Genomic DNA, 15,017 nt, shown 5'->3' on the forward strand with positions numbered 1-15,017 from the left:
ACAGATGTAGAGTTTTGAAAGTGTTTGTGTCTGTATTTTCAAGACTTTAGTCTTGCCTTTGTAAAAAAAAAAAAAAAAACAATGTGCTCTCATCAAGGAATTAAAAAATCGAATCAAACCGGCCGATCCAATTGAAAACTCGGTCAGTATTTAGTTTTGGCATTAGATAGGTCAAGAGTTGAATCGATTTGATAAAAATAGTGATGAACTAGTTTGAATGATCATATTATTATTGGTCTTATTTTTTCTCATCTAGTTCTAATATCTCAGTCACTATATATTTAATTAAGTTTTAATGATGATTTTGTCATTTTGGTATCAATTATTATTAATTTTAATTATTGATTAACCATAAAGATAACAATTCTAAATATTATTATACTTTGTTATTATTATAATTTAACTATTGTTATATTTCTTTGTATTTTATTATTAGTTATTATTAATATTGTTGTATTTTATTATTTTTAATTAAATTATATTATTTTAATATGATCGATTTGATCTCGAGTTGATTTTAATTAGACCAATTGACTCTTTAATTACTATTTCAATCGATTTAGTATCTAGTCTAATTTTTTGTTTCTTTAACTCTCACATGACCCAAAAAAATTAAAAAAGCCAAGGGCACTTATCTTTTAAAGTATTGTCTCACACGAACCAATATTCTAAACTTAATTTGTGGTGCAATTTGAGTCAGTCTTGCATGAGCTTGAAGCAATTTAATAATTAAAATTACATCATAAATAACTTTAAAACACTGATACATTCAAAAAAACTGCTTTTGAGTATTAGGTGGATCGAAACACAGTTAAAGTTTGCTATTTAAGTTTATACAAAATTTTTAAGCTCAATAAGGACTGTTATGTCGTCACGAGCAAGCTGCCATGCATACATTAATAGTCACTTCGGTTATCATTGTGGTTCAGTTAGATTTGTGTTAGGTTAGGTGTGCCTCTTGTCCTTTCTCTGATTATAGTACTATGGGGAATCAAACCCACACAAAATCAATTAAAATACTGATGAGAACGTGTGGAGTTTTATGAGCCATGTGATGACTTATTGACATGATGTGATGTGATGCGCAGTAGTTAAGATGCCGCAGGCCTAAGTCTGCCTCTTATCTTCCGTAATTCTAAGGTTTACCCATAAAGAAGGGTATTCTTGAAGTCTGATAGCCCGTTATACCTGTCTAAACCGACAAAAAAAATCCAACCTGTCCTTAAAAAAAATAACCCGAAAAAACTATTAGATATGTTTGGACTGGATAAATTGTTGAGTAGGACTGGATATCGAGTACGGTATGCTGTCTTGCCCATTTGGCTCTCATCCCAAAAATGTATATAATTTCATTTGTATATATTTTATTTGTTTTATTTTTATTTCTTGAATTAAACACACTGTTGTATCAATATTCAGTGTGGATTATACTTATTTATTTTTGAATGGTTTTGAGAGTTAGAAACTAAAAAAATAATTAAGTTTAATAAAATATATACAAACAACATCTTTTTTGTCATAGTCTACTCCTTCTAGCTATTAGAAAAAGTAGTTTCATAGTATATTAATTAGTAATAACAAAATTAAGGCTAAGTTGTCATTTTAATATAAAATTACATTAGATTATTTAGAGTGACATAAATAATTAGTTAATTGGTATAATATCTTGACTTATTGGGCATAGAAGCTCATTCTGCCCAACTCGCATTTGTCCAGCCCAAACTTAATAGAGTTTTTCATGGATAGGACTAGACAACGGGCTACATTTTTCAGCACGTTTATTCTTCGGACTGGGCATCAAGAAAAAGTCAAGTCTTGTCCTGTCCAGCGCTAGCCATGTGCAACCCTACCCATAAATCTGGTTTTGAAATTTTTGCTTTATGGAATCAATGCCTCACGTTTGTTCATCTGCAACTTGCAAAGAGCCTAGAGCATATTATATGTCTATATCTTCTTTTACCTTTTTAATTCATGGAAGAATGATGAACAAGCCATATTTTTAGAGGCTGAATCATGTAAACTCATAGTTAATAATTAAGACATTAGACGTATCTTTGAGGGGCCACGCCACTAAATAATAACTCCGTAAAGTTTTCAAAAATACATAATAGATAATTTGTAAATTGATGAAAAGTAGGCATTTTTCAGTTCCAAATGAAATAAACTCGCTCCTGTACATTCTATATATGAAATTTACACAGGAGGGAACTACCTCGAAAGAAAAAAGGAACTGAGGATGGTGTGAGAGGTATATAACCTACCTACGCTATCTATTCTCCAATTTTCAATAAATGCAAACAAGAAAAAAAAAACAGCAAAGCAAATAGCATATACTTGGATCCATTGCAGACACACGGCAACCACATAGTCATGCTGCCAAAAAAAAAAAAAGGAATTATGGAGAAGCACTTGGATATGTTGGTTTCTAAGCATTTTTCCATGCAACTGCCTTCTAAGCGATTTCTTGGGTTGCAAGTGTTTCAATGAGCCATGGTGCACGGCAAAACATCAAAATGTTATAAGAACATGAAACCCTGAATCATTCTGCTACCAGTCCTCAAGCCATTCAGGAATGTTAAGTTCATCTACCTCCTGTGAGGGGGAAACTTGGGAACCAGTGCAATCCTCAGAATGAATTTCCATGTATTGACTAATACGGGAGATAATTTCTGGAGGAGCAGGAAAGCTATGGCTTCTTATCCCTTCCCAGTCAACGCCACTAAACCAAGGATGGCTTTTGACTGAATCAGGACCGTGGCTACCAAGTCTGGTGCTTTCGTCACCATCAAGTAACTGATCAAATTAGTCAACCACAATGAATAATTCTTCTCCTTTCCACGTCTTGAATATCAAACAAGATAGAAAGAGACAGAAACAAAGCTGCAATTCTTGCAATACCTTAGTGATGAGATCAACAGCCTCTGGGCTGAAAGTTTCTGGAAGGTTTAGCTTCCGTTTTGCGATTTTGGCCACCGTATCAAGTTCATTTTCTCTCCACGATCCGAAAGGCATCTCACCCCGTAACATAAAATAAATAAGAACTCCCAAAGCCCACCTGCATTATCATCACCAAAGCATGTGAGCTGCACATCCTTCCAAAACAGTAGTCAAGGCACATGGGACCATAGCCATAAACTAGCTTTTAATTCTAATGATTCAGAGCCACCTAGACACCGATGAATCACACAAGCCATTGAGATTTCTTTCTAGTGAAAAATAACAACCATGAGCAGCATGAATACTTAATAAAAGAATAGTTTAATCATCTTGCTAACATGTTGAGCTAATATGCAGACCACATGAACTTGCCTTTGCTGAAAAAATATTTTAGTTTATCTTATCTTGTTTTTTCACAGCAACCAAGGAAAGGAAAGCACCCACAGCCGAGAAACTTTGGGTTTGAAATGAATCAACGGTCATAAAAGGCCTTGTCATACCAGTCAGCAGGGAAGCCATGGCCTTTTCCAAGAACAATCTCCGGAGCCAAGGAGTCTGCCATTCCACAAATTGTGAACGTTCTTTCATCTGAGAGCTTCTTCCCAAACCTGAAGTCCACTAGCTACAAGCAGAGGCATAGTTTAGCACAGGTGTGTATAGTTTATGGGTTTCTCCTTTTTATGGGCATATGTTGGGGAAAAATATACGAATACAAAGGATCCACTGCATCACATTAAGACCTTAAAATCTCCTGACCTGTATATATCCAGTTTGGTCCAAAGTCAGAAGACGAGGTGATACCCCTCTGTAAAGAACACCATTCTGAAATTCAAATAAGAATGAGAACAGTGAATAAACATGATGACAATTCAAAGAAGGAAAAATCAAAAAGAAAATTATATGCGGACATAAGACCTTGTGTAAATCTTCCAAGGCGGTAACAACACAAGCAGCACAAAATCGTGCAGATGATTCACCAAAAGGACTTGTAAGTATGGAAGACAATGGACAGGCAAGGCATGTATTTAATAGTATCCCAGCATATGCTCGATCAGCACAGGTGCACACAACTTGTGGTATACAAGCCGAAGAGTTCATGCCTTTGATCAAAGCTTTCTCTTTGAAAACTTGTGCTTCCTTTCCCAGCATTTTCACCTTTTGCTTAGAAAACCTCTTCAAAGTAAGCACATTTTCTGCTAGCCAACCACATTTGCACAGCAAATTACATCAGTGAAAGCACGCATGCTTTGTTTCATTGCAACATTAAATGCTCCAACAGAATGAAAGAAAAGCCACCCAAGATAACAAAGAAGAAGACTGTGTGCAAGGAGAAGCTAACATGCAACTATATCCAGACAACAACTGACAGCATCAGTACAGAGAAATCTACCTGAGTCTCCTAATAGAGTAAGCCCAACCTCAGAACAGTCAGTAGAATATACACACTTTTTCCACCCCTAGAAAATAAAAACCATAAGCTAGTTTGAGAACGCCATGTCCTTTGCATGATACATTGGATGACAAGCAAAAGCAGGACAGAGCACCCCTTACCAAATCTGAGAGATGGATTTTATCAGGGGAAGAAAAATTAAGACTTTTAGTTGATTCCTTCAAATAGTCTGAGGAACTGTCCCTTGACCTATCATCAAATTAATGGTATCAAGGATATGACGTTTGTCAGTTAGGTTTAGCATATTAACAAATAAACAGACAACAAAAACTGTAACATAAAATAAGACTTACTTCTGATCTTCCTGAGAAAACAATTTCAAGGGGCCAATGTCTGATTCAAATTTTTCCTTCGTTAGTACGGTACATAACACGTCACCGACAGCAATAGCCCTAAAGGTTCCAATATTTTCACCAAGAAGAGTCCATTCACCAAAATAACTCCCCTCAGGCTTCTCTATTGATAGCTCCTTCGTGCTCTGGAGATCATTCTCATTCTGATTGTCAGGCTTCAGGCTGCAGGCATTTGGGTTTCTCAGTAAATCTGAATCAAAAGTTATTCTCACTTGTCCCTTCTGAATTATGTACAACGCAGCAGCTTCATTCTGCCAAAAAACAAAAGCTCAATACGTATAAGAAAAGAAGGAGGTGTAAATGGGCTTAACATCCCAAAATCTTACCTCATCAATTATTGTTTGACCATTTGAGAAGGAAACTTCAGAAAGGGACTCCAAGATCTGACTGAGTTGCAAGATTGTCAACTTTGAAAGGAGGTCTACAGACCGAAGCAACTTCAATGATGATAAGTTAGAGAATTTTGACATTAAAATTCCTCGAAAGTCTTCTCGCCTTAAGGACCACAGAGTTCCTTCTGTTACAGCACGTACAGAGGCCTGAAGTGGTTTATTATACCTGTAAGACCACAAATTTCAGAACAATTGATATAGTTGCAAGGCAAAAGAAAAAACAAAGGCTTTCTGCCTTTTCTTTTTTTTCCAGAGAGAATCTCCCTTGGGATACTGAAAAGAAAGGGTAGACCATTCCCAACTAGGTTTTATTACATACATAAAGGCTCAACAAAAAATAAATGAGAATAAATAAAATATGCAGCTTCAACTCAAGTGTGGAAATTTCCAACTCTATCTTGATTCTTGACAACCTTTGTAAAATTTGAATGGCCACAATAATACAACTAAATACGTTTACTTAGTGTCTGGAATGATAAAATTTCACCAAAATTAAGTATTATAGTTGCAGAGAGACGGAAAAGATGTCCTGAAAATGAATTGAAATATTTTCAATTAAAAAGAAGAGAAACTGCAAAAGCATCTCACTCAATATTTTTCTATTTTCAAGATATGTGCCTGTTATTCCAGGAAGGCAATTCTCAAGAAAACTAAGTCCTGTGCTTGAGAAAAGTTAAATGGGGAAGAGGGGATGAGGAACTCACATTAGAGCAAGTTCTCCAAAACAAGACAATTTTTCTGCTGTGTAGCGCTGCAAAACCCTAGGCACTTCCCCACTTTCTTCCTCCTGCAATTTGATATATGTTGAACAAGCATTCAAATCCAATCACGTCACATGAAAAATACAAAATTTAAAGAGAATATCAGGTAGAACAAGATGCAGCATCTATAATATGAAAACTGGGTAATCAAAACATGATTGCATCTGGAGATCCTGGACTACATGGGGGTGAAGTTATAGTATCAAGATTTTGGGGGGTGGAAGCAAAATGAAAAGGTAAAAAAGTTTAGGGGGTCATTGCCCTTGAAATAATGATGGCATGAAACCAAAAGAACCATTTGGACATTTTAAAGGCCTGGAGGCACCACTCCGATTGAAAGATTCAGTATTTCAAGAAAAGAAAAATTGTGGCCTTCATATAGACAAATTGAATGCCCAATGCAAACAACTGATAAAGATTATAAACCTGAGTTGCCAAGACCTCAAATTCTCCACTACCAACAACATAGAAACAGTCACCTTCACCACCCTGCAAGGCATATCTGTCATAACTCTCGAATTATAATTCATATATCAGTATATATAATAGACTTTCAAATAACTAATTCTAGTTACATCTAAGATCACATATTTCTCCATTTTCTGCTAGAGATTATAATATTTGACAGCTACATATAGCGGGTAGAACATCAATATTAGGATTCACTTTCCTCCCCGAGTATAGCAATGAGTAATAATTGAAAAAAGTAGCTGAGGAACCTCATGCAGCAGCAGATTTACCAATTCTCAATCGATAATACTTCAGGTGAAAAAAAAAAAAAAGTATACTGCAGAAATATCCGTCCACAAGAACAATTTTGAAAGCCATAAACCAACCTAAATATGAACCTCTGCTCATTATGCATCTTTGAAAAGTTCCCTAACCTTAAAAGTTTACAGACATATGTAAAAGCTGAATAATCATTATACTTAAGGTTTTCAAGTGGAAAAGCAAACCTGTTTGACTATAACATCTCCAGGTTGAACTTCAATTCTTTGCATGCAATCCAATAAAACATGACGCTGGGAGTCAGTAAGCTTTCTGAAGAGAAAATGATCATGCAATGCCCGCTCAATGTGTGCCTGTAGCATATGAATATGAGACACCAATAAAGGGTTCATATATTGAACTAGCAAGTGAGAGCAATAGAGTGTAATGGCAGGCGTGCATAACAATGTTAATGACAATTGCAACTGAAAAGTGTAAAATGGAGGAGAAACTTGTGATAGGAGTAGGCAAAAGCAGGGCTTACTTCTTCCTCCCATGTTTTCCTATGAGCTGAAGAGGGAGGAACCCAAGTTTGTCCATTTTCTAAGGAGTTTTCAATTGCTCGGATACGCGCCCTTGATAAGTCATGCCTTGCCCGAGGGTTCTTGGAGTTCCAGCTCAGGGTGGAAGGTGATTCTGATGCTGTCACCTCAACAACCTGAGGAACTGGAGTTCTAGGAATATCACCATAACTGGCAGATTGACCAACAGCAGGCTGATGCAAAAAACTAAATTAGTTACAAATAACCAGGGGGAAGTAAAGAACACCATGAACATTTTCCACGAAAAGAGAAAAGGAAATCACCATACATCGGCTAGTCCATTAATATGAATAACAATAATGGTGATATCATCCGTACGAGTTTCATACTGTAGCCATAGTCGATAAGATTCAGCCACAATCGCAGCACAAGCATCACGAGGATCTTTGAATTTAGCAACCTGCAAATATGACAAAAATTCATTTTCTTCATGTGAGTTTTCATTTTAATCAACCCAAGTCTAACCGGTGACACCTCAATCTGATTATGTCCATAAAAATTTTATAAGCACGCCTCTATTAATGAAGAGAGATCCTAGCACCTTGCTATTTTAGCTGAAGAATGCGATTACCGACAAAGCATCTAACAGCACCAATTACTAAAAGTATCTCAATTTACAGAAGATTGAATTCAATATTTTTGTGTCGCAAAAGCAATCTCTCTTCAAACAGGAAAGTAGCTTGATTCAGTACTTAATGTCCTCATTTGTTTTGTACAGCATCAAAAATATTTCCGCCGTTCTCATAGAAGAAAAAAAATACCACCTGATTCAGCAGAAACTCGTCACTCAATCACAAGATATCTCTTGAAGAGATACCTGAAGCAAATAATTGTGTGCGCGCGTGTGAAAGTGAAAATGTCATAATAACCTCGAAGGCAACATGCTTTTTCTACCAGACCCCACAAATTTTGAACAATAAACAAGACAAGAACATTTACTCCTGCGTTACAGAGTGGGCTAGTATATATATTATATGCTCTCCACCAGAGATGATATCAGCTTTATATAGACAACGGCAAAAAGAAAAACTAAAAAAGACAAAAAGAAAATTACCATCTCAACAACAGCCTGGCTAGATAGAAACTCAAAGACACCGTCGCTGGCAAGCACAAAGAAAGGATGCTTTGGAGTAAGCTCGAAGACAACAATTTCCGGGGTAGCAACGACCCCAATGGTCTCGGCAATTGAATCACCAATGCTTCTAGTGAAAGCTGTGCCAGGGTACATCCCGTTCGGCACCCACAATCTAGGCGGGTCACCATCATCTCCTTCTTCTGTTCCCCAACATTGAACATTAGGATTCTTAAGACCTTCAATCTGATCCAGAGTAAGAACTCTAGCTCCACAAAGCTTGACCCTCTCGAGTTCATCTGACCTAAAAGGTGTTTGGTCCATGGATAAGTCTACTGCCACGATATCTTTTCCTCTCTTCTCTGCGATCACCGCCCTAGAATCACCTGAATTGGCTACGTATATAGTCCTACCCCGAACCAAAACCGTAATTGCTGTGGTACCACTCATGCTATCATCCAAAACATCAGCATGCAACTGCGAGTTTGTGGCCAAAAACGCAGCATGACAGGCTTCCACAGCATCTGCCCGAAATTTACTATTTCTAAGCAAATTTTCACATAACTTTCGCTTCACGAACTGTGAACACTGAGTCCCAAACTCTCCATGCCCATCGAAAACCCCAAAAAAATGATCATCAGGGTCTGTACCAAACGGGGTGTGAATGCAAAAACTGTCTTGGTTGGCCTTATCGAGCGCATCAGGGTAATAACCTCTCTGCGACAAGTACGAATAACGCAATTCAAAGTTCCCCGAAGGGACCTTCACTGCTCGCGAGCCATCGGGAGGTAGGAACTGCGCTGAAACCCTAGCTAGCCTTCTGATGCCCGCTTCAGAGTCTCTGGTTAAGCTCAATTGATTCAATTGGTCTCTAACTTCACCTTCCTGAACATCCGAGGATGCAGGAGACAACCAGGCAGCCTCACCGGTTTTCGCATTTCGACCTTCATTTATCCTGGAATTTCTTGGACTACAAACCTCACCTATGCAAACCCTTGAATATACACAACCCATCACTTAAAAGAAAGTACTTGAAGAAAAGCCTGATGCTAAAATTGCCCACAAATTCATGAGGCCGAAGACAGTTCAACAGCTTCCTAAAACAGTGAGCTGCAACACTGCCCTGTGGCAGTCTGGCCTCTGAACTCTGCCTCCGTAGAAACTAATCTAGTCCCAATTATTGCGGGATACTGGTTTATGATGATGGAACCCCAAATTCCGCGCAGCAAATGGGCAGTTACCCAGAAATTAGCAGGTAAATTATCCAACAAAATGCGTTAAACTGGTCAGACTTCGGCTTCATCCTCTTCCAAGCTCGACACAGTCAATACAATTACAAGCACATACAAGAATCAGAATCAGAAGAAACAGCGTAGCGAAATTCCAATCAATTTCAGGATCCAGATTGCCGTACGAACACAGTTTGAGTTACGTTGCTGATCCAATGCGTGACGCATCGTCACACATAAACATGATAATATTCAATATAGTTCAAGTGCAAAAGTACTATATTATTGATTCTACAAAAAGGTGAGTGCGAGTGTCAAGCAATGAGTGGCCAATCTTGATAAACACGGTAACGGGTGGAAAGAGGAAAATGGAAGAAAAGGAAAGAGAGAAAAACAGGGAGTGGAGCTACAAAGATGAGTGGAAGTGCAGCTGGTAATGAAAGCACTGGACTTGGGGGCTACACCAGAGAGCTTTTGGAAGGCGGGGCACACAGTGGTGGGTTTTGTGTGGATTAGGCTGTAGTTTTGAAAATGAGGAGAGACCACTGATCTCCCGGTGCAGACGTATCAGTGCATGTGTGGTAACTGGTAAGGTCAGACTCACAGCTTTTGTGGGCGACCGCTGGACGATGATCAATCCGCATTCACGCGCTTCTATTCACGCGCCACTGTTTTCCCTGTACTGTTACTTTTGTCGTTTACCATTAAACCACAAATTTTAAAAAATTAAATTTGTTACAAATAACTACATTTAACTTATTTTTTTAATCTTTTCAAATTAGTCAATTGGGTCTTATAATTAGAACTGGAGGTAGTATAAACTAATAGTAATATATTACTATATAATCTTTAGTTTTTTTAAATTTACTCTTATTTTAGTTTTAATTTCTTAAATTTTAAATTATATATTTTGATTTTTTAAATTTTTTATTTAAAATATTAGTATTTATAATTCAATAAAAACTTGGACTATTTTATTTTAAAAAAACTAAAAATTATAATATAACACTTGAGGAACTAAAGCTAAAATGAGAATAAATTTAAAAAAATAAAAATTATATTAACCTATAGTTCAAGAATCCAAAGTTGGCAACAAAAAAATATTAATATAAAACTTTTTATCAGCCATGCTGGTCAAATCTCTTTATTAACTACTACTATAATGAAATTACATGCATAGATGAATCACAATGTATGTTAGCTTTAAATCATACAATTAACTGTGAAAGGGAACAATTTTGTTGGTGACGTGGCGTTATTAAACGCCAACTAAACTTTGTGCTTTCTCGACCAAAAATTGACATGATGTTAGCCAATAGCCAGCCATGACCAAGTTCACCGTTATCCGTATATGGGAGCCCAGAGCCAGTTTAGTGGAAATTTAAGGCTGATGCTTGCATGTGTTACGTCACTGCGTTAATTAGCACAGTGGATCGTCTAACTGTGAAAGAGACTAAAATTCAATACTTCTAATTAGTTATTAATTAATTTAAATAAATAGAAGATATTAGTTAAATTAGTTAATATGATATGTTTTTTCTAAAATACTCAAAACATTTTTCTTAACTCCTTCCTTTCATTTCCTGCTCGATTATTGTTATTATTTAAAAAATAAATAAATAAATAGGTTAAATAAATCTTACGTATAGACCCAATATCAACTTTTTAAATAGATCCTATATTTTAAGAAGTTGATGGGTTCCATAGACTAATAATGTTGAATCAAGAGACAAATAACATAAAATTGTTACGGACCGATCCACTCCAACATTCATAAAAATACAGCTTCAGATTCTCATCAACGTGCATGTGCAAGAAGAACCTCTTCGTGGAATCCTGAATCCGTTTAATTCGCCTGCTGAGTGGTGACCAGTCTGCAAAAAATAGTTTACTGTACATCACGCTCTTAGATGAAATACAGAAAAAAAAGAGAGAGAGGAATATTTGTAAATAAATAAGAAAAACTCTGGACACTCATTTTGATTTGTGCACGTAATTCTTTCTTCCGAAGTATTATAGTGAACATATGCTCATCCGACTCATAATATAAAATTTAATTAACTCATTTGAGTAGATTAAAGATATTAGTTAAATTAGTTAATATGATGTGTTTTTTTTAAAATACTCTAATCATCTTTTTTAATTCCTTCCTCTATCTCTTACTTGATTATTATTGAGAAAATATCACTAAAATTAATTTTAAAAAATTAATAAATATATAAAATATGTTTTATATATAAAACTAATATGAACTCTCAAATTATAAGAGAAGTACGTCTATAATTCGTAATTATCCATCCCTGCCGAAAGGAGCGGAGATAACTTTTTTTTTTTTTTGAAAAATCATATTTATTACAGAAGGTTTGATCTCACAGCTGCACGCTTTGGAATATGGCTGTGATTCTTTGGAACCAACTTCCTCTGTACCAAGTTTGACTTTAGACATGCGTAGGGGTAAGAATAACGCTTAAGGCTTTTGTCAGGTCTCTGTGATCTAGGAAATGTTTAGCAAGCTTAAAAGGTGTTTTGCAAAGTATTTTTTATGATCAGAACAAATTTTTTCACATATTTATTTTATAAATTATAAAAATATTTTTGAAATTATAATTTAATTTCAATCCAAACACTTTCTTAGTTGTACACCTAGCATAGATTAGCTTCTCTTGGGATCATGTTTAATGAGTAAAGGTACCTTGATATTTTTAGGATGTAATCCCCCCCCCAAAAAATCTCTTTCTTAGGCTTAAAATTGCACCAAAAAAATCAAGAGTAAAATTGTACCAAAAAATATTAGAGATAAAATTGTTCATAAAAAAAAGATCAAAATTAATATTACACCATTACAAATATTAGGGGTAAAATTGTATTCGAAAAATAAGATTAGAGATAAAATTGCATAATTATTTTTTCTTTTTAATTTTTATATGGACTAAAGTTGCCCTTGAAGGTATGCCTTCCTTGTGAGAGCAGAATCCAATTCACTTAATTTTTTAAAAAAGTCTTCTCATGTAGTGTTTTTTTTTGTTGGGAAAATTGGAGGTAAATTTTTCATTAAGAATTTAATTGATAAATGATGCCTAAGGATTTTGTACAACTTCACTTTTTTAATGTGCAGTCAATCCTTCCTTATGTGTAATTATCTTCCCTTGTACAATACTACTCTGCAATGATTAAAGAACCAAACCGGATCGGACCGTTAGACTTGTTAAACCGTCATCTGGAGAGCCGAACTCATTAGCAGCTCGATTTGGACCAAAAAATCATTCACATGGTTGAGCTGGATTGGACTGGAGTTGAGCCATTATTAAACCAGAACCCGAAATTAGACTGGGAATTGGAACGGTTTTCAAAAAATCGGATGATTTTTTAGCCTAACTGCAAAAATACTAAAAAATAAAAAAAAGATAGAAGAAAAATAAAAAAATTGACCCCCTTAAATATCTTAATATATTTTTAGACTATTTATAACCATATAGTATCATTTCATTGAAAATTTCATATATTGTGGTGTTAAAACCGTGAGTCGCTAGCCTTTTTGTTTTGATGCCTGATCTATCTTTTAAACCAATGTTTTGATTTGAATGAATTAATAATTTTTAGTATTATTAAATATTTTAAACATACATAAGTTTAAATATACAAGGCTTTACTCTATTTTCAATTATTTCATTATAATTTTAGATTATTTAAATGTATTTCTAAATTATTTAATAATTTGATATTTTTCATATATATTAATTATATTTATATATTATTGTTTTAAATTAATTATTACGTCCCGGTCTAACCAATTGAACCATGACCCATTGATCTTTCCGGTTTGACTTCCGGGCTGGCTTTTAAAACATTACTACTCTGTCCCTTATTACAATATCCTTTTAACTAAATTGTGTGATTTAAGAAAACACTTAAAATTAGTTAAAAGTAATTAATATATAGCAAATATAATTTTTTTCAAATATATCCCTATAAATAAATAGATAGACGTGAGAAAGTAATAGTAAGATGAATAAAAAAAGAAAATGTATTAAATATATTAAATTAGGAATAAAATAGGTAATATTACATTAAATGCTTAGACAAACTCAAAGAAGATCTTATAAAATGGAACAAACTCATTCAAAAAATTAGATCTTGTAATAAGGAACGGAGGGAGTATATTCTCTTTGTGCAATTCATATTTTTTTGTGTGTGTAATTTATCTTTTCTAATTATGTGCAGATTGTCATTCTTATATGCAAATTAATTTCTCATATCTTAATAATATTTGGTGTAAATCTTTTTTTTATGTATAACTTAACTTTTCTTACATGTAATCTATCACCTATCTGCTAGAGAGATTTACGAGCTGAAGAAATTTATATACAAAAAAAAAAAAAAAACGGATGCATGGGAGCCCCACGCTGGGGTCACGATCACACAACACGCTCACAGACTCCTCACGCGGTCCCTTCTTATCGCTTGAGTCCCCTGAGCCCCACCTTGCACCTTCCCACCCAATTGCCTGCCTCCCCCTCATTCCCTCCTTCGTAAATCGCTAATCATATCTATTAATTCCCTGTTATTGCCCCCCTTCCCATTCGCTCCCTTTAATTCTCCCCTTCACTGTACACTTCTTCAAAACCCCTAGTCAAACCAAACATCTTATTTTCTTTTTGCATTGTCTTTTCAACTACTTCAATTTAATTTTTCTTCTTTTTATTACTAAAAAAATAATTCTCCAGGAGTGGGGCATTTTCAGTATGAACAAATGAGTAATACTACTATGTTAAAGACTTTTTCCGGATTTAAAAAAGTACAGTTGACGTTTGATAAAAATTCTGTAACAGTCTCTTTGAAGAAAACTGATCGATAGGAAGAAAATTATTTCGAATAATTTCCTGTAATAGTTTTCAATATATATCCGACAATCGGAGACCATATACTTTATTACTTTACATGCCGGAAAGAAATTCATTTAATGCTTCTCAATAATTTACGGAGAGGACCATTTTGTCCATTACAATTGATTATTTATTTGAAAGGTATACCGTATGTTTGATATATATTCTTTTTAAATTGGATAAAAATATAAAGGCATGCATCGCTTTTTTTAATTATATATATAGTAGTTAAAAGTACCCCCAAAAAAATAAGAAATTTATGATGGATTTGCCACGGTATTTAGGATTTACTGCGGCCATGATATGGATAGACGCACCACTAATTTCTTGATTATAAATTTTTGGGTTAATACAGTCCCAATCTCTCAAATCTACACTAATTTTAGTTTTTTTTAATAACATAGACTAATTTTAGTTTTAATTCTTAAAATCTGACAAACGCTGGTTTCTTCCAAAATAAAAATGAAAATAAAGTTAAATTTTAAGAACTAGAGATTACATCAACCGTAATTTTTTTGAAAAACAGAATTACGTTTCCGCTTTCCATCACAAATCTATTGTAGATTCATCACCTAAAAAAATTGCAATAAATTTGTGACAGAATTTTGCCTTGATAATTTGTCTTTTTTT

The 15,017-nt window shown here is 34.7% G+C and overlaps 1 protein-coding gene across 2 annotated transcripts; it reads right to left on the reverse strand.

Annotated features, from left to right (window-relative positions):
• Positions 1 to 2,112: 2,112 nt before the first annotated feature.
• LOC114761366 (protein phosphatase 2C and cyclic nucleotide-binding/kinase domain-containing protein) lies at positions 2,113 to 10,046 on the reverse strand. 2 transcript variants are annotated; one of them, XM_028950719.1, is made up of 15 exons: positions 8,258 to 10,046; positions 7,472 to 7,603; positions 7,146 to 7,376; positions 6,850 to 6,975; positions 6,320 to 6,382; positions 5,837 to 5,919; positions 5,067 to 5,298; positions 4,681 to 4,991; positions 4,489 to 4,576; positions 4,328 to 4,394; positions 3,853 to 4,133; positions 3,694 to 3,759; positions 3,438 to 3,559; positions 2,899 to 3,055; positions 2,113 to 2,793 (listed from the first exon to the last, which is right to left on the reverse strand). In XM_028950719.1, the coding sequence occupies exons 1-15, from the start codon at positions 9,287 to 9,289 to the stop codon at positions 2,548 to 2,550; spliced, it is 3,237 nt and encodes a 1,078-aa protein (XP_028806552.1). In that variant the 5' UTR covers positions 9,290 to 10,046; the 3' UTR covers positions 2,113 to 2,547. The 2 variants fall into 2 exon arrangements, with proteins under 2 accessions (XP_028806552.1, XP_028806553.1); XM_028950720.1 differs by having other exon boundaries at positions 3,853 to 4,130; positions 8,258 to 10,045.
• Positions 10,047 to 15,017: the final 4,971 nt, after the last annotated feature.

This window comes from Neltuma alba, unplaced genomic scaffold, assembly GCF_004799145.2.
Source record: "Neltuma alba isolate B1F8T4 unplaced genomic scaffold, ASM479914v2 tig00011119_pilon, whole genome shotgun sequence".
Lineage (NCBI taxonomy): Eukaryota > Viridiplantae > Streptophyta > Magnoliopsida > Fabales > Fabaceae > Neltuma > Neltuma alba.